The sequence below is a fragment of the Monodelphis domestica genome, chromosome 1 (genome assembly GCF_027887165.1).
Source record: "Monodelphis domestica isolate mMonDom1 chromosome 1, mMonDom1.pri, whole genome shotgun sequence".
In the NCBI taxonomy this organism is placed as follows: domain Eukaryota; kingdom Metazoa; phylum Chordata; class Mammalia; order Didelphimorphia; family Didelphidae; genus Monodelphis; species Monodelphis domestica.
Window position 1 is genome coordinate 671241817 of NC_077227.1, and position 20817 is coordinate 671262633.

At 34.6% G+C, this 20817-nt stretch overlaps 1 protein-coding gene across 3 annotated transcripts in view; it reads left to right on the forward strand.

The window, feature by feature from the left end:
* Window positions 1-20817, forward strand: part of MAP4K3 (mitogen-activated protein kinase kinase kinase kinase 3) — a 208890-nt gene that overhangs the window by 44241 nt on the left and 143832 nt on the right. For 2 of the 3 annotated variants that reach the window (XM_001364038.5, XM_007476998.3), the window contains exon 2: window positions 20465-20522. In XM_001364038.5, coding sequence (XP_001364075.2) covers window positions 20465-20522 — 58 coding nt within the window. Of the gene's footprint in view, window positions 1-6057; window positions 6196-20464; window positions 20523-20817 lie in introns of all 3 variants that reach the window. The other variant, XM_056825971.1, reaches the window with a different exon arrangement.

Sequence of the window (20817 nt, forward strand, 5' to 3'; positions counted from 1 at the left end):
CCAGTCATTTCTGATTTTTATTTTCAGATTCATGGGCTTTTATACCCTTACTTCTTCCCTCTATCCTTTCTGTTTTGGAATTAGAGCTTCTTAAATGCCAGTTTGGTTTCCTCTTCTGATTCTTGGTTAGTCTTGTCTCTGTACCCCCTTTTTAACTAGCCGCACTCTCAGAAATATCAGTTCTCTTTTGGATAGAAGCAATACTGTGTTAGAAGTTATCATTTCTTTAAATATTTTAATGAATAATTGAGTACATATCTTTTGTAGTGAGCAGCTATAGGCCTTTTAGATCTCAGGGTTATTAATTTTTTGTTAAATAAATCACATCAGGAATGCTCCCTCTACCCCTGGATATACTGACCAAGACTCACTCTGATCTTTTCTAGATCTTTACGGGGGAGTTAGGGTAGAGCTCAGCTGTATTTCTTTATACTAGTTTGCCATCTTGGTTGGTCATTCCAGGGAATGATTTTTTAAGACCACTGTGGCTATATAGGAAAAATTTATCATGAATCTTTTTGTGCAAAACTACTTATAAGATGGAAAGAGAAGTATTTCAAGCAATATTTTCTTTCATTTTTGTTTTTAGTAATTCCTAGCAATCTTCACTATAAATCACATTTGGGTTTTACGTTACTCAGAGAAATGAGAGACAAACAAGAGATTTACACATTTTGCACACATTATTGGCAATATTTTTTAGTTATGTTGAAGGAAAATTAATGTTATTTGAATAGCTTCACAGTTGTGAAATTCTAGACATCATATCATATCACCTGTGAATTTTTCTATCAAGGTCAGTACCACAAATCACACTGGGGGAAAAGAGGTATGGAAGGGTAGTATAAAAGGGTAACTAGAAAAAATATTAATTTGAAATAAATTGAAGTAAAATTAAAAGGTTAGCCTGACTGGGATTTTTCCCTGGTTGTCTTGGATTTGACATACTTGTCTGATACTGGCATTTGTACTTGATGCTAGCTACCTTTTGAGAATCAGGTAATAAATTTCAGGCTGTCCTAGTTGTATTCTAAGGTTAAATAAGCTTCAGAGAATGAGATGTTCTGGATAAATGAGTTTTATAGAGAGTCATAGTCCAGGAACATTTTTTTAACCCTTCTTTTTTAGAATCAAATCTAAGACAAAAGGAGTGACAAGGACTAGGCAATTGGGATTAAGTGATCTGTCCATGGTCACACAGCTAGGGAAGTGGCTTAAGTCCAGATTTGAACCCAGGATATCCTGACTTCAGGCCTGACAGTCTATCTGCTATGCTGCCTGGCTGTTCCTCAGGAGCATTTTAATATTACCTTTTCTAGTGGAAATATTTCTAAAATGTGATATGAGTGTGGTTCTAAAAACACAAGAGTATGTGAAATAAAATGCAGATTTTCCTTTAGGATTCAGTCATTATTGAATATCGATTTAATGTGTTGACTCATGGATGTGACTATAGATGCAAATTGCTCTTTTAGATTAATGTATTCAGCAAATTGCTTTCTTGAAAATCCCTGGTGTCAACTGGTCCTCGTTGCTCATAAAATCAAGTAAAAGTTCAGTAGCTATAAAATTTTCTGATTAGTTATCAAATGGTTGTCTTTTGACAGAATTAATTACAAACTTGAAGAATGAAGCAATCTTCTCCCCCTCAGGAAAGTTTTCATTGAATTTACACGCCTTTTGACTTGTTAGCTGTTTTCCCTATATCTGTATTATTAACAGGGAATACTTATAAACCCATACATGTCAATATAGCATGCTATCTAATAGTTTCTATTTCAAAATAAGTTTTAAGAATTTGTTCTAGGGTAGAGAGTTTTACAAATCCCAGAATCTTATCTTCTTTATCTTGATCAGAAGAGAAAATTCTTCTTTTGGGTTGCAATTAATTGTTTGTAAGCCTAATTTTTAATTTTTTACCTTTAACAATTATAGACATTAAAATAATTTAAAATTACATAAGCATCTTATAATGTTTTTTTAAAGAGTTTGGAAGCTCTATATTGGTTGTCTGACTAATGAATAGATTTTAAAAAATAATTTTTGTGTTAACTTTTTCTTTTCTATTTTTTGTTTTTCTTTTGTTTTTTAATTTTTTTCCTCATGGTTACATGATTCACATTGTCTCCCTTCCCTCTTCCTTCCTTCCTCCTGGAGTTGACAAGCAATTCCACTGGCTTATATATGTAGTATCACTTAAAACCCACTTCCTATTTTTGTAATAGAGTAATTGTTTAAAACAAAAATCTCAAATCATATACCAATATAAACAAGTGACAAATCATGTTTTCTTCTGGATTTCTACTCTAACAGTTCTTTCTCTATATGTGGATAGCATTCTTTCATATATGTCAGAATTGTCCTGGATCATTGCTAATGCAATGTCTATTACATTTGATCATCGCATGATGTTTCAGTTACTTTGTATAATGTTCTCCTGATTCTGCTTAAATATCACTCCACATCAGTTCATGTAGGTCTTTCTGGTTCTTAAAGAAATTCTCTGGTTCATCATTCCTTATAACATAATAGTATTCCATTACCATCATATACCACAATTTGTTCAGCCATTCCCCAATCGAGGGATATGTCCTCATTTTCTGATTTTTGCCACCTCAAAAAGTGCAGCTATAAATATTTTTGTACAAACAGATCCATCCCCATTTTTTGTTATCTCTTTGGGATACAAATGTAGTTGTGGTATTGCTGGATCAAATTTTTTTTTTTGCCCTCCAGAATGGTTTGATCAGTTCAAATCTCCACTAGCAATTAATTTGTGTCCTTATTTTGCCACAAACCCTCTCACATTTATTCTTTTCAATTACCATCATATTGGCCAATCTGCTAGGTGTAAGGTGGTACCTCAATTGTTTTTGATTTGCATTTCTCTAATCAGGAGGAAAAGAGAAAAATTTTTTAAATGATTATTGATAATTTGGATTTCTTCCTAGGAAAACTGCCTATTCATATCCTTTGACAACTTATCAATTAAGGAATGACTTGATTTCTTATAAATTTGACTTCGTTCTTTATATATTTGAGAAATTAAACCTGTATCAGAGAAATTTATTATAAAAAATTTTTCCCAGTTTGTTGTTTCCATTCTAATCTTGGTTACATTGGTTTTATTTGTTTTTAAATTTACTATAATCAAAATTAATTATTTTATAGCTTGTAATGTTCTTTATCTCTTGTTTACTGTTAAATTCTTCCCCTTTCCATAAATTTGACAGGTTTACTATTCTGTGTTCACCTTATTTACTTATATCATTTTTTGTGTTTAAGTCATATATCCATTTTGAACTTGGTATATAAGTTGTGAGATTGCTCTAAATCTAATTTTTACCATATTCTTTTCCAACCATATTTGTCAAATAGTGAATTCTTATCCCCAAAGCTGGGATCTTTGGATTTATCAAACACTAGATTACTGAGGTCATATACCCTTAGTCTGTTCCATTGATTTGCCCTTCTATCTCTTAGCCAGTACCAGATTATTTTGATGACCACTGCTTTAATACTACATTTTAATGTGTGGTACTGAATGCTGGGCCCCCTATTCTTAACAATTTTTTTCATTAGTTCCCTTGATATTCTTGATCTTTTGTTCTTCCATATGAACTTTGCTATAATTTTCTCTAGTTCTAAAAAATAGTTTTTTGGTAGTTTGAGAGGTATGGTAACTGAATAAGTAATTTAATTTACGTAGGATTGTTATTTTTATGATATTAGCTCAGCCTACCCATGAGTAATTAATGTTTTTCCAATTTTTCAGATCTAGTTTTATTTGTGTGAAGTGTTTTGTAGTTGTGTTCATATAATTCCTGTGTTTGTCTTCGCAAATAGATTCCCAAATATTTTATATTGTTTTAATTTAAATTTTATTTTTTATCTTGCTTTTTTTGGAAAATTTTATTTAATTAGTCAATCTAGAATATTTTTCTTTGGTTACAAGAGTCATGTTCTTTCCCTCCCCTCTCCCACCCTCTCCTGTAGCCAATATGCAATTCCACTGGGTTTTACATGTGTCTTTGATCAAAACCTTATTTCCATATTGTTGATGTGTGCACTAGGGTCATCATTTAAGAGTCTATATCCCTAATCATATCTCCATTGACCCATGTGATCAAGCAGTTGTTTTTCTTCTGTGTTTCTGTTCCCACAGTTCTTCCTCTGAATGTGAATATCGTTTTTTCTCATAAGTCCCTCAGAATTGTTCTGGATCATTGCAGTGCTGCTAATAGAGAAGTCCATTACATTTGATTGTACCACAGTGTATCAGACTCTATATATAATGTTCTGATTCTGCTCCTTTCATTCACTCTAAATTCCTGGAGGTCATTCCAGTTTACATGGAATTCCTCCAGTTCACATGGAATTCCTCCAGTTCATTATTCCTTTGGGCACAATAGTATTCCATCACCAAAATATACCACAATTTGTTCAGCCATCCCCAATTGGAGGGCATCCCCTCATTTTCTAATTTTTTGCCACCACAAAGAGCACAGTTATGAATATTCTTGTACACGTCTTTTTCCTTATTATCTCTTTGGGCTATAAACCCAACAGTGCAATGACTGGATCAAAGGGCAGACAGACAGTTGTTTAGAGTGATTTTAAATTGAGTTTCTCTATCTAACTCTTGCTGCTGATTTTTGTTGGAATATATAGAAATGGTGATGACTTATGTGTTTGTTTTATATTCTGCAACTTTGCTAAAGTTATTTCCACTAGCTTTTTAGTTGATTTTCTAAGATTCTCTAAATTTACCATCATATCATCTGCATAGAGTAATAGTTTAGTTTCCTTATTGCCTACTTTAATTCCTTCATATTTTTTTCTCTAATTGCTACAGCTAGCATTTCTAGTACAATATTAAATAATAGTGGACATTAAATTAAATAATGGGCATCCTTACTTCAGTCCTTTTCTTATTGGGAAAGTTTATATCTTATCCCCATTGCAGATGATACTTGCTGATGGTTTTAAATACTACTTATTATTTTGAGGAATGACCCTTTTATTTCTTTGCTTTCTGGTGTTTTCAATAGGAATGGGTATTGTATTTTGTCAAAGACTTTTTCTGCATCCATTGAGATAATCATGTGATTTCTGTTAGTTTGATTCTTGATGTGGTCAATTACACAGATGGTATTCCTAATATTAAACTAGCCTTGCATTCCTGGTATAAATCTCACCTGACTATAGTGAATAATTCTTGTGATATATTGCTGTAGTCTCTTTGTTAGGGTTCTATTTAAGATTTTTGTATCTATGTTTATTAAGATTAGTCTGTAGTTTTCGTTCTCTGTTTTTGGTCTGCCTGGCTTTGGAATCAGTACCATATTTCTGTCATAAAAGGAATTTGGTAAAACTCCTTCTTTGCTTATTTTGTCAAATGGTTTGCATAGTATTAGAATTAGTTCTTTAAATATTTGATAGAATTCACTTGTGAATCCATCTGGCCCTGGGGATTTTTTCTTAGGGAGTTCATTGATGACTTGTTCAATTTCTTTTTCTGAGATAGGATTATTTATTTAAGTATTCTATTTCCTCTTGTGTTAATCTAGGCAATTTAAAATTTTATGAATATTCATCCATTTTACCTAGATTGTCATATTGTCATATAATTGGGTAAAATAGCTCCTAAAATTGCCTTAATTTTCTCTTTGTTAGAGGTGAAATCACCGTTTTCATTTTTGATAACTGGTAATTCGGTTCTCTTCTTTTTCTTAAAATCAAATTAACCAATACTTCATCTGTTTTATTTACTGTTTTTCCCTTCCCATAGAACAAGCTCCTAGCCTTATTTATTAGTTCAGTAGTTCTTTTACTTTCAATTTTATTAATTTCTCCTTTTATTTTATTTATTTATTTTTTATTTCCAATTAAGTCTATTTCTGGGGATTAAAAATTTTTTATTTTAGTTTTTTTTCTTTTTTTTTTTAGTTGCATGCCCAATTTTGTTTTTGTTCCTTATCTCTTATAATCAGATCTATTTTTGCTTTAGCTTTGTCAGAAATCATTATTGCTACTCCTGCCTGTTTTTTGTTTCAGTTGAAGCCCAGTAGATTCTTCTCCAGCCTCTTACCTCTACCCCCTGTGTATCTACCTGCCTCAAGTGTGTTTCTTGTAAACAACATATATTAGGATTCTGGCTGTTAATCCACTCTGCTATCTGCTTCCATTTTATGGGTGAGTTCATTCTTTTCACATTCACAGTTATGACTACCTTCTGTGTCTTTCCCTCCATTTCGATTCCTTCTTTTAATCCTGCCCTTTCTTCTTTCGCTCTTTTCCTCCCCTTTAGTGTTTTGCTTTTATTCACGCCCCCCCCCCCCCCCATCCCTCTCCCTTCTTATATTACTCCCCTTCCCACCACCTCCCTTCTTATTCCCCTCTTAATTTTCTATAGGGTCTTTTGATCACCCTTCCTAACTGCTCCCTTCCTTATATTACTCCCCTTCTATTTATCTATAGGGTAAGAGAGGATTCTATACCCCCAATGAATCTGGCTGTTTTTCCCTTTCTGAGTCAATTCCAATGAGAGTAAGGTTTAAGTATTGCCCATCAACAGCCCTCTCCATTGTATTAATCTTCTCCTTGCTGCCTCCCACCTCTTTATGTAATATACTTTACCCCATTTTACTTTTATCTTCTCATTTCTCTTAGTATTATCCTCTTTTTCACCCAATTTTTTTTTTTACATATCCTAAACAGTTTACTACCACGTGGGCCTTCTATGTATACTTCTTCTAACTACTATGATAATGATAACAGTAATAACAATTTTGAAGTTACACATATCATCTTTCCATATAGGAATATAAACAAGTTGACTTTATTGAAGCCCTTAAATTTTTTCTCTTTATTATTTATATTTTTATGTTTCTCTTGAATTTTTGTACTTGATCATCAGATTTTCTGTTTAAGTCTGATATTTTCTTCAGTAATGTTTGGAAATCATCTATTTTTATTAAATGACTATATTTTCCCCTGAAAGACTATAGTCAGTTTTTGTGGGTAGGTGATTCTTGGTTGTAAACTGAGTTCCCTTGCCTTCTGGAATATCATAGACAATCCTTCTGGCTCTTCAATGTAGAGGCCGCCATATCTTTTGTAGTCCTGACTATAGCTCCATGATATCCGAATTATTTCTTTCTGACTGCTTGCCATATCTTTTCCTTGGTTTGGGAGCTCATGAACTTAGGTATAAAATTCTGGGAGTTGTCATTTGGGGATTTGTTGTGGGAGGTGATGTGTGAATTCTTTCAATCTGTATTTTACTCTCTTATTCAGGACTATCAAGTCAGTTTTCTATATTATGTCTAGGCTTTATTTTTGGTCATGTCTTTCAGATAGTCTAATAATTCTTAAATTGTCTCCCCTGATCTATTTTCCCAGGTCAGTTGTTTTTACAGTGAAATATTTTGTATTGTAATTTTTCATTCTTTTGATTTTGTTTTTATTGTTTCTTGATGTCTTATAAAGTCATTCACTTCCATTTGCCCAATTCTAATTTTTAAAGGCTGAATTTTTTCCATGACCTTTTGATCTTCCCTTTCTATTTGATCCATTCTTCTTTTCATGTCAACCTTTTCTTCATTGAATTTTTGTGCCTCTTTCCAGTTGACCAATTTTGCCTTGTAGGTTGTTTTCTTTTTCCCATTTTTCTTCAATCTGTCTTATTTGATTTTTAAATTCCTTTTGGAATTCTTCCAGAACATGAGCCCAATTTCCAGTTTGGGTTTTTTTTTGTTTGGTTGTTTTTTGTTTTTTTTTTTTTTTGGTTGGTTCTGTTCTCTTTTTTTTCCTGTAGAAGCTTTTGATAATTACTTTCGTTTTCTATTTACTCATTTTCTCAACCTTTTTTTGTTTGTTTGTTTGGTTCTTTTTTTTTTTTTAAGCTATGTACTCTAAGCTCTCTCCTCTGCTAGTTTACTGGATTAGACTGATTGAGCTTATTTGCTCTGAGGCTAAATCTTCCACATAGTCAGCCATGGAGGCCTGCTGGTGCCCTGCCAGATAGACCCCTGCTCTTCCCTGCCAGCAATTGTCAGAGTCCAGGACCTTAAGGGGATAGGTCTGAGGTGCTTCTAGCTTCTGTCTGGGGATCCCAGTATCAATCACCCTATGCCTAATCACAGAACCCAGTGTGATAGGTGGGGGCAGGGAGGGAGGGTGGTGGTCAACCAGCACTTCTCTGTGTGCAGTTTTGTTTTTGGTCCCCTCCTTATCCCATGAAAATTGACTTTATCTGCCTACCTTTGAAATTGTGTTTGACAGGGAGAGTCCCATGACTCTGTCTTATTGTTGGGTTTGGTTCCAGTCTTTTTGAAGCACTTTTTAAAGATTGGTATGGAAGGGTTGTCAGAGAGGTTTCAGCTTTTGTTGCTATTAAGCAGCCATCTTGACTCCTTCCCCAACCTTTTCTTGATAACATCATACATCTTGTTCATGGCTTAAATCAGCAAAGCAGCATTGGTAAGCCTCCAGAAAGGGAAAATATCAAATTTCCTCTTTCTCCACAGTGTTCTAGAAACAGAACAGATTTTCTATCCTCAGACAAGTTTATGATTCTTAAGTATAAAAATGATAGAGAACTAGGCAAAAAAATATATTTCTGTCCATTCATATATTGGCTTGCATCCTACAAGCAACACATAAAGTCTTGGCAAAAGTTATAATTTTTCATTTACCACAGGCTCCATTTGGGGGATTCCCACAGTATTATTAGCACATGTAAAAGCTATATATATATATATATATATATATATATATATATATATATATATATCATTATTCTACTTAAACCTACAGACCTTTGATTGATCTGCAAATGTCTGGAAGAACCAAAAAGGTATCACAAACCAAACACTTTTTATTATAGGTATGAAACTTTTAGAAAATAAACTGTTTTGAAATGAGATCTCTGAAATGATGATAAAAGTCTTTCTGTAGCATGCTGAGGGTTTTTTTTTCTTAATCATCATACTTTCAAAGTCATCAGAGTTTATAATTTACAATAACTGAGAAAACGAGTAGAAAAAATGCATGGCTCATTCAGCTGTTGTGGATAGAGCATTAAAATTGGAGTCAGGAAGATCTGAGTGCAAATCCAGACTCAGAGACTATGACATTGAGTGAATTATCTAACTTCTGCCTGCCTCAGTTTCCTCATCTGTAAAATGGGATTATAATAGTACCCATTTCCACAGATATTGTGAGGATCAAATGAGGTATTCATCATTTCACTGAACAATTATTTGTAACAAAACATGCTAGGTTCTTAAATTAACTGTGCATAGTATATTATGGATAACCAAAGAGTTGTAGATGACTCAATACATAAAGACTTTGAATAGTTGTCCTTTGGTACATATAGATGATGTTATTGTAGAGATACTCAACATTTCCTCATATTCACTCTCTGTATGCAGGTTTCCATGTTCTCTTTCTAGTTTGCAAAACCTTAATTCTTATCCACTATTTTCAGTAGAAAAAAATGGACTACATCTCATAAAAATACAATGCTCTGTTCTCATCCTTGTTTATGTAATATTTTCCCACTTAGGGTATCTACTGTGTTATGGCTTAATTTGTTTGGTTTGCCACTATACGGATACAATAATTCTGTATATAAAGCTATTTAAACCATTAGCATTTGATCTATTTTTCAAAAACTCTTTTTCTTGTTCCTTTCTCCTCACCTCCTCCTAAATAACTCCAAGGCAGATTTTCTTTGGTTATAATTTGGTGCAGCACTTCCTTTAGAGATGACTGAGAATGAAAAAGGATTGACTTGCTTAACTAGATGATAGAATCATTAATGTAAAAAGCATGAAGTTGATTACTCTAGGTTCCAGGCTATATAAGACAAAGTCACTGCTCTCTCAGAGCGTATAGTCTAATATTTTATTCTGTTTTCTTAGATGCCCTTACTTTCCATTCCCTTACTTTGTAAAAAAGGAAACCAAGAAGACCCCTATGAGCCAAAGATTACATCTGATACTCTTCAAGTTTGATTACTTCTCCAACCGAAGGAAAGGGATATTCTGATAAGTTTAGTGATGAAAAGGGCCATTGAACCTATATGAAAGTCAATATTGACAGTCTTGTAAGTGACGGATGGGGGTTTGTGAAAAAGGAGACCAAAGCAAAACAGAGGTAAAAACAATGGATATCAGAAAGTATAGTTAGAAATAGAAATGCAAAGGAATTTAGGGAACAGTAAACATGAGCACCTGGTGATTCTAAATGAGTAGAGCTTTTTTACCTGTATTAAAGTGACTGCGTTTGACAGCAGTTTACTGTATGTACTTCAAACAGAGGAAGTTCAGAGGCCTGCTCAGACCCAAACCCAAGTAAAGAACTTTCAGAGCTCTAACAAGGGAGGTAGCAATATTAGATTTTGTCCAGGATCTTTAAGAACCCCAAAATCTTGCAATTTTCCCAGGCTAAGCAGTCTCTAATATCCTAGAACCCAACTCTCAGTATCCCAAGAAACCCGCCCAGGTATTGTCTTCTGAGGTACATATTGCCTAAGGAAAGAGTCCATAATCAAGAAGTGGACTGGAAGAATAAGCAAACAAACAAACACAAAGGAATTCTGCCAATAAAATACTGTTGTGGTGTGATGAACACTAAATATACAAGTAGTCTTGAAAAGACAAAAAGAGTTTTTAAAAATTAAATAAGGTCACTAGAGGGAAAAAATTGGAAAATAAATGAGAGCTGTGGAAAAAAGAATTGGAAATAGAATTAATTGGTTGGTACTTTATGTTTAAAATCTACCCAAGCAACAAAGCTTCTGAGAATTAAAATGAAACAAGTAGAAGCTCTATTAACTGCATTAGAAAATAAGAAGTATTAGACTGGGAAAAAATAAACTGTTAAGACATGACATCATAAAAACAACTCACTTGAAAAAGAGATTGAATAAAGAAACTTTTAAGAATCATTGGACTCCCTCAGCACTACAGTCTTACAAAGAGCCTAGACTCCTTATTTCAAGAAATTAAAAAACTGCTCTTATCTCTCAAAAACCAGGGGGAAAACTGAAAATAGAAAAATTCTACAGACTACCATGACACTTTCCTTCCTCCATTCATTGCTTGGCTCCAATACCTTTAATTCTTCCCCAAATCCTACCCCCTCAAGCTCCCTAACTTCCCAATTTTATACTTTACTCTTTTCCTGTGACTTGTTTTCTACCTTAGTTATGCAAAAATGATCAGATTCTTGTTTTTACTATGACCCACACATATTCTGTTTCTGTGTTTATGACCTTTAAATTTCCTTTTTCTGATCATAATATGTTGTCATTTTTTCTGCATTAGACTGACTCTTCCTAAATATATTCTTACTACTTACTGTGACCTACCATCTCTATGCCCTTCAGTTCTTTCCCAGAACATTGCCTCTACAGTGACAATATTCTTCTCCCTCCCCCATTTTTACCCCTTGGTGAACAAGTTCAACTCAATACTAATTTCTACACCAGTAGTTCTCAGAAGTGTGGGGTTGAGGACTCCTGGGTGGATTCCTGAGACTTTCTTACAGGAGTCTAGAGGGTTAAGATTTTTGTAATGATACTGTGCTTCAATTTTGATTATGATCTTCATAGATATTACCCACATAAATAAAAGTTCTTTGGAGGATCTTCAATAATTTAGAACATAAAGGATCCTAAGACCAAAAAAATTGAGAACTGCTCCTAGATATTCAAATATCCTTTCCCTGTTGCCCCTTTTGCCTTGGCAAGCTTCAACAAGCTTATTCTCGTATAGTGAATGGAATGTAGCATAAAGGTAAACTGAGACAATTCTCTGAACTAGGTAACATTTATTAGCCAGGGACTTGCTGTCTCTAAATAAATGGGTCAGTGGTTTGCTGCCATTTATTCCAGAGATCTTGAGCAAAAGGATTTTGGAGTGAATATAGAACAAGGAGCAGAACAGAATAAACGACATGGCAGTGAGGGCAACATGATTGGTTACAGACCTGAAGGCACTGTGGAAGTTTGGTAATTAGGGTTTTTTTTTAATCAAAATTTTTATTTAATTATTTATTTAATTAATAATAATATTTTTTCATGATTACAAGATTCATGTTCTTTCCGTCCCCTACACCCAACACCCTCCCATAGCCAACACACAATTCCACTGGATTTTTCATGTGTCATTGATCAAGACCTATTTCCATATTCTTGATATTTGTACTAGGGTGATTGTTTAGAGTCCACATTCCCAATCATATCCTTCTCGATGTAATCAAGCAGTTGTTTTTCTTCTGTGTTTCTGCTCCCACAGTTCTTGTTCTGGATGTGGATAGCATTCTTTCTCATAAGTCCCTCAGAATTGTCCAGGTGAATTTTTTTTTTAATTTTTAAATATTATTTTATTTGGTTGTTTCCATACATTATTCACTGGAAACAAAGATAATTTTCTTTTCCTCCCCCCTCCCCCCCCTACCTTTCCCTCTCCCATAGCCGACGCACGATTCCACTGGTTATCACGTGTTCTTGACTCAAACCCATTTCCCTGTTGGAATTTGCATTAGAGTGTTCATTTAGAGTCTCTCCTCAGTCTTATCCCCTCCAACCCTGTAGTCAAGCAGTTGCTTTTCATCGGTGTTTTTACTCCCACAGTTTATCCTCTGCTTGTGGGTAGTATTTTTTAGATCCCTGCAGATTGTTCAGGGACATTGCATTGATACTAATGGAGAAGTCCATCACCTTCGATTGTACCACAATGTATCAGTCTCTGTGTACAATGTTTTTTTGGTTCTGCTTCTTTCACTCTGCATCACTTCCTGGAGGTTGTTCCAGTCTCCATGGAATTCCTCCACTTTATTATTCCTTTTAGCACAATAGTATTCCATCACCAACATATACCACAATTTGTTCAGCCATTCCCCAATTGATGGGCATCCCCTCGTTTTCCAATTTTTGGCCACCACAAAGAGTGCACCTATGAATAGTCTTGTACAAGTCTTTTTCCTTATTATCTCTTTGGGGTACAAACCCAGCAGTGCTATGGCTGTATCAAAGGGCAGACAGTCTTTTATCACCCTTTGGGCATAGTTCCAAATTGCCCTCCAGAATGGTTGGATCAATTCACAACTCCACCAGCAATGAATTAATGTCCCCACTTTGCCACATCCCCTCCCTGTTCATGTCCCTTGCCCATTTGTCAATTGGAGAATGGCTTGATTTTTTGTACAATTGATTTAGTTCTTTATAAATTTGAGTAATTAAACCTTTGTCAGAGGTTTTTATGAAGATAGTTTCCCAATTTGTTGCTACTCTTCTGATTTTGGTTACATTGGTTTTGTTTGTACAAAACCTTTTTAATTTGATGTATTCCAGATTATTTATTTTGCATTTTGTAACTCTTTCTAATTCTTGCTTGGTTTTGAAGTCTTTCCCTTCCCAAAGGTCTGACAGGTATACTATTCTGTGTTCGCCTAATTTTCTTATAGTTTCCTTCTTTATGTTCAAGTCATTCACCCATTTTGAATTTATCTTGGTGTAGGGTGTGAGGTGTTGGTCTAAACCTAATCTTACCCACACTGTCCTCCAATTTTCCCAGCAGTTTTTATGAAATAGTGGATTTTTGTCCCAAAAGCTGGGATCTTTGGGTTTGTCATATACTGTCTTGCTGAGGTTGCTTGCCCCCAGTCTATTCCACTGATCCTCCTTTCTGTCTCTTAGCCAGTACCAAATTGTTTTGATGACCACTGCTTTATAATATAGTCTGAGATCTGGGACTGCAAGACCCCCTTCCTTTGTATTTTTTTCATTATTTCCCTGGATATCCTTGATCTTTTGTTCTTCCAAATGAACTTTGTTATGGTTTTTTCTAAATCAGTAAAAAAAATGTTTGGAAGTTCCATGGGTATGGCACTAAATAGATAGATGAGTTTGGGTAGGATGGTCATTTTTATTATATTGGCTCGTCCTACCCATGAGCAGTTAATGTTCTTCCAATTGTTCAAGTCTAGTTTTAGTTGTGTGGAAAGTGTTTTGTAGTTGTGTTCATATAGATCCTGTGTTTGTCTCGGGAGATAGATTCCTAAGTATTTTATTTTGTCTAAGGTAATTTTGAATGGGATTTCTCTTTCTAGTTCTTGCTGCTGAGCTGTGTTGGAATTATATAGAAATGCTGATGACTTATGTGGGTTTATTTTGTATCCTGCAACTTTGCTAAGTTGTTGATTATTTCGATTAGCTTTTTGGTTGAATCTCTAGGATTCTTTAAGTAGACCATCATGTCATCTGCAAAGAGTGATAACTTGGTCTCCTCCTTGCATATTTTAATGCCTTCAATTTCTTTTTCTTCTCTAATTGCTACTGCTAGTGTTTCTAATACAATGTCAAATAATAGAGGTGATAATGGGCATCCTTGTTTCACTCCTGATCTTAATGGGAATGGATTTAGTTTATTCCCCATTGCAGATGATATTAGTTGATGGTTTTAGATATATACTGTTTATTATGGTAATTAGGGGTTTTTAACAACTCCCTTTCTTCTCTCATGAGACCAAGAAGTGATTGTTTTCTAAGTTCAGGTGCAAGATAGTTGGCTAGACACTTGGAGAGCAAACCAGACATCCTTGAAGGTTAGGTTGGATAGTATAAAAATATTAAACCCAATTCCCTAGAATTCATGTGCATTCCCCAAGGTCCATTAAATTCCATGAGGTGAACAAAGGTCAGTAATTAGCAGCATAGCTGAATTTTTAAACTCAACACACTATAGGCCAGCTGAATCTGAACCAAATTCAGAGACAGAGTCATGACTTGAGCAGTTACAGAACAAAAGTAGTTGTAGGACAAAATCAATTACTTGTAAATAGAATCAATAAGAAAACGATGCAGAATTTATCTTAATCTTCTCACCATTTACTCACTCAGCCATCTTTCCTTTTCTTCTCTTACTGAATGAGTTTGAGAATATCATGAAACCATGCTGATTAGGTCTACTACAAATTTATTTATATTACATATTTTCATATGGGCTCTCACAGTTGTAAGACAGTCCTTTTACCCCTTCCAAATAAATTTTATCCCCGTTGCAATAGCTATTCTATGGCATCTCTTGTGCCCACCCTCTCAGTTGAGAATCTTGCCTCATATTTCACTGGAAAAAAAATGAGATTATTGCTAAATGCTCTTATTCATTTCACATCATTTGGATATCATCTTTTTCTTTCACCCCTATACACAAGAAGAAATTCTTCTCCTTGCCAAGACAAATCTATGTGCACAAGTGATCCCACTTCATTTTCTCTAGTAAATTGCCTTCTTTATTATTCCCATTCTACTAACATCAGTGTCTCCCTATATCTGGCTGTTTCCTTGATGTCTACAAATTTGCCTATGTCTTCCTCCAGCCTTAAAAACCCTCACTTTATCTGACTCTCCTCCCTGGTACTAGAGAGATTCTCTCTTTCCTGGCTAAACTTCTTGGGAAAACTTTCTCCAAGGGATGTTCCTATTTCTGTTACCAATGATCTCTTTAATTGTCAAATATATGACCTTTTCAGAGTCTTTATCTTCTTGATCTTGCTAGAGCCTTCAACTTTGTTTGTCATACTCTTCCGGATAGTTTCTCCTCATTAGGCTTTCTTAACATTGTTCTCTCATGATTCTCCTACCTGTCTGATCCCTCCTTAGTCTTTGCTAAATTTTAATTCAGGTCATGTCTACTACCCACAATATATCATCGCCCTGTATTGTTATTTACTTTTCTTGTCTTTCTTTTGGGGTCTTTCAGATTCCTCATCTGCAGAATGAGGGAATCCCAATAGATATCTCAGGTTCTTTCCACTGTTTATTTCCTATTATAATAGTTGTAAGTTCCTAGAGAATAGAGAATTTTTTTAACCCTTACCTTCTGTCTTAGAACCAGTACTAAGTATTGGTTCCAATGCAGAAGAGTGGTAAGGGCTAGACACTGAGGGTTGAGACTTGCCCAGGGTCACACAGCTGGGAGAGAATTTCTTTTACTATGTCTATTCCAGGGAACTTTTGTCTCTCCACAGAGAAATATGACTGGAAAAGAAGTTGGACGAGTCTTGTGGTTAGAGGGAATTCTTAACCTGTGTGCTCATTTGGTATTCATGTAAAATCAAGATATATGGTAGATTTAAAGCATGTTGAATACACCTAAAAGATTTCTGGGAGAATTCATACAAGAGCCACACAGGGAACAGAATATATAGATGGACTATCAACATTGATGGAAAGTTAAAATTTTCCATTTGTAGGGTCAGCAAATATTGTTTCCAGCATGAAATCAACTCAGGAGATACTAACCCCAGTTTGTATGGCTTCCAAAGAAGCTGACCAGATTAAAAATCCTAAAGTACCCCTAGAGCTAACTGCCTTTGGGAGATTATCTAAACCAGTAACAGTACCACTCCCATTCCCCAGACTGAGTGCCCTGGGCTGCCCAACTGCTTACCCTTCCCTTACCCCACATGGGGGGGGGGGCAGTGAAGAAAGCACTCCCATTGGGCTTCTGGGCAGAAGGACAGGGGATGTGAAAAAAAATGTCATCAGACACAGTGAAGAGGGGGAGGGGAGCAACTCCATCCTATTTCTTATACCTTTCTAATAATGAACTCTGGGGTTGGGGGATGGGGAGGGAGGGTGACTGAATGCCCACAGAGAGTGCTCTGTGTGCCATATCTGGTATCCGTGCCATAGGTTCGTAATCATTGATCTAAACTAAGGCCAGGCCTGAATCTACAAGCTCTCACCATATCAGATATATCACATCATTTTTTTGAAACCTAATAAATGTGCACAGTTGTTGTATACTGGTTATGTGCCATTCCTTCTTCCCTGATATAAACTGGGATAGAAATATTTATTCTGTTAAGTCTTTGTATCTCTCTTCCTATCTTAGAAATAGATTAATGGGATGAGGTAATAGAGAGGTCTGGAAAGATGGAACCATTATCCTATAGACTTTACCTTTTGCCTAGGTATTTCGAAGACAGTCAGCCCTAAGTTTTAGTTTGTTTTACTTGTAGGCATTGCTAGGACTCTACACTTGTTTAGTTCTCTACAAAGCAATATTATATAGTTATGTGCTTTCTGCCTAGTTTGCATTTTTAAGAATAATTTAATTATGAGGCTCCATGAGAGAATAATCCAAGTTCAGAATTTTAAATTATATTAATTGTATTATTTCTCTTTATGAATCTTTGGCTACTGAGTCAATTCAGAATCTGGTAGAATATGATTTTTAGACAAAAGGCCAAGGTTTCCAGTTATTATAATAATAAGAATGATTAAAAATAAACTTATGATGGTTAAGATTCAGAAGTTGAAGTTTAACTTGTTGGCTTGCTTAAACTTCAAAAATGAAGCTATATATATGGCAGAGTTTTCTTATAAAGCATATTGAAGAATAGTCTGAAACATTTTTCTTTGTGATTAGCTAATGTACTGCCATGTAAGTCATATGCTGGAGAATATTTCAGAATTGAAAAGACAAAAAAATTGTATTTTTAGTTGATGCTAAAGAATTGATTTTTTTGAAATTCACTCCTTTTGTGTTATGCTAAAGGAAATTGAGGTTTGCTGACTAATTTCAGACTGAAGGATCTTTTGAATAATTTTCTTTACAAGTAGGAGATGTTGTGATATGATAGAAATCTCACTACTTTAAAGCTTTGAATTCTAGGTTCAAATCCAAGCAAGTTTTTATAATTTATAGAGCTAGAAGGTACCGTAAGCCCTGTCATCCAACCCTCCTAATTTTAGAGGTGAGAAAAATGCAGCCCAAGGAGGTTAAGAGACTTACCTGAGGGGGTCAGCTGGATTGAGAGCCAGGCCTAGAGATAGGAGGTCCTAGGTTCAAATCTGATCTCAGACACTTCCCAGATGTGTGACCCTGGCCAATGATCCCCATTGCCTAGCCCGTACCACTCTTCTGCCTTGGAACCAATATACAGTATTGATTCCAAGACAGAAGGTCAGGGTTTAAAAAAAAAAAGAGAGAGAGAGAGAGACAGACAGACTTAACCTGAGGTCAAACAGACCATGAAATAGTAAGCAGATTCTACTCTTTGGTGAGAATGAGACTTTGGACAAGACATATAATAATCTCTTATATTAATAGGCTTAGACTAAAGAATAGTTAGCTCTCTTTTAACTCTTAACATTTTATGAGTCTGATAAACGGTCTGATAGTGCCCCAGAGTTTAGAAGATCACAACTGAGTCTGGCATGTTTGGATCACATTCATAGAGGAAATTTCTCATTGTGAGTGAGTGTGCTATACATGAAATCACAGGTGCATTTTAAAAAATGCATATATTAAATATTGATGTATGATAAAGCAATTGTACCTGTTGACAATTATATTTTACCCATGATTGTTAAGGATCAGCTGATTTTATTAGTGAATCAACTGTTGCTATAATATTGACAACAAAACTCATTTGGGACATGAGATTTTATATCATTTTTTTGTGACTAGCAAATTGTGCCCTCCTGTGGTCAGTTAAGCTTCAGCTCTAAAACCTTGTATATAGATTCTTTCTATTGGTGAACTATTTAAGCCCTGCATATATTATTGCCACTTAAATCAGCATTCCATCAAAAAAAAATTGTGGCAAGATCTTGTTTTTTAGGAAGGGCTGAGTATAAAATCATACTTTCTTTATTCCCTTTTTCAGATTTTTAAATATATTTTTCTAAGGCAGAGGTTCTTAACCTGAGTTCTGTGACACATATATGTATACATGTGTATAATTTATAACTATTTCACAAGATATGTCTATTTACTTCCCTTAACATTTCCATCACCATGATGTATATCCTCATCCCCTCACATCTGTTCTATTCCAATAGCCTTCTGTTTGACCTTTTTTTGCCTCTAAATGTTCTTCCTGAACATAGGTCTAATGTCACGCAAATATTGAATAAATTCCACTAATTCTTTGTTGCCTTCAGGATCAAATATAAAAGCCTCTGGCTTGTAAAACCCTTCGTAGTCTGGCCCCTTCCTACACTCCCAGTCTTCTTATTAAGCCTTACTCATTTCTATACACTCTGGTCTAGTGACTGTGCCTTCCTTGCTTTTCTTCACACAAGACACTATCTTCTGACCAAAAAATTTCCTTTTTTATCTCCTGTGATTGAAGTCCATTCTTTTCTTTCTTCTTCTCTACCTTCTGGCTTCTCTGGTTTTATTCTTCTTCTACAAGAAGCCTTTTCTGGTCCCCTTCAATACTACTGTTGATTATCTCTAATTTATCATGTAAATATCTTATTTATACATAGTTCTTCACAGGTTATGTTGCCATTTGATTGTCAGTTCTCAAGAACAGGAATCAGTTTTTACCTTTTCTTGGTATTCCTAGTGTTTAACATAGTGCCTGGCAGAAAAATAGTGAGTATTTAATATATCTTTAAACTGTCTTCTAATGATACCTTGCTAGGTAGTTTCCAGATCACATATATCTAAAAGGTGAAAAGTGTCTGTTATAATGTTATAGTCATATAATAGCTAGCTACTTCTAGTCTAGGGTTCTGTTTCTTTAAAAAAAATGATTTTTTTGGTTTTTACATCACAGTTCCAGATGTAGCTCTTTCACCCTACCCTCCCTAGTGAATCTTCTTCTAATAACAAAGATTAAGAGGAAAAAATAGTTGAACAAAAAATCCTGAAATACTGACTACTTGCATATTCCACATCACATCCACCTACCTCTCAGCAAAGACAGGGGAAAGCATATTTTCAACTCTTCTCCAGGTTTAGTCATTATAATTCCACAGCACTCAATTTCTTTTGTTGTAGCTATGCTTTCTATTTTCTTTGGCATATATATTTTTTTCTCTTGGTTCTGCTGACTTTAGTTTGTACCTGTTCATGTCATTCTTGTCATCTAGATAGTCTTCATATTTATCTTCTGGTATATTACATTCATATATCATGTTTTTTGGAGTAGTTTTCATTTTATCCTTTTGTATTATGCTATGTTATATGTACATATTATGCTATATGTAGATACCAATTTATCTTTCTAGGTTTTTCAGAATTCTTCATACTATTTCCCACAGTAAAGTAACATTTTATTACATTAATATGCCTCAATTTGTTTATTCTCCCATCAATATAAATACTACTTTGTTTTTTATTTATCCTTTTGTTATTCCAAAAGAGCACTTTCGTAAATATTTTAACATATCTGGAATCTTTCTCACCTTGACCCTAGGAATCTTTTAATATTTAATCATACAGTTGAGAAAATCCAAGCCAGTTTTATCATGTCTAAAATATCTGATTTAAACCATGAATAAGTTAAACCATCAAAGAATTCCCAAATTTTACTATTGCATTTTAAAATGTAAATTAATATACTATTACTTATTGATCATATTGTTGAAGAATCAAATGTTAACTCAATACGACCTCTAAATAAAATTTTTCTTCTTTTTTAGGCTCGAAATGTTAACACTGGCGAACTGGCAGCAATTAAAGTAATAAAATTGGAACCAGGTAAAGTTTTCTATATTTTAAAATTCAGCATTTTTCTTGAGCTTGTTAACTATGGATTATCTTCGTGAAATTTTTCTACCTGCCAACATTTACATTTCCTTTTGCTTCAGACAGGTTTACATGAAACCATTGTTATAGACTCCCTGATAAAATTTGTCATGCAGTGGAATTAGAATATAGTATTGGGTTGAGGTAGGGTAGTGAAGTGGCGGGGTGGGGGAGACATCTAGTACTCTTGGGGAGTGGGTTTTAGTTCAGAGGATATGAAAATGAAAAATGGAGAATTGTGGATTTT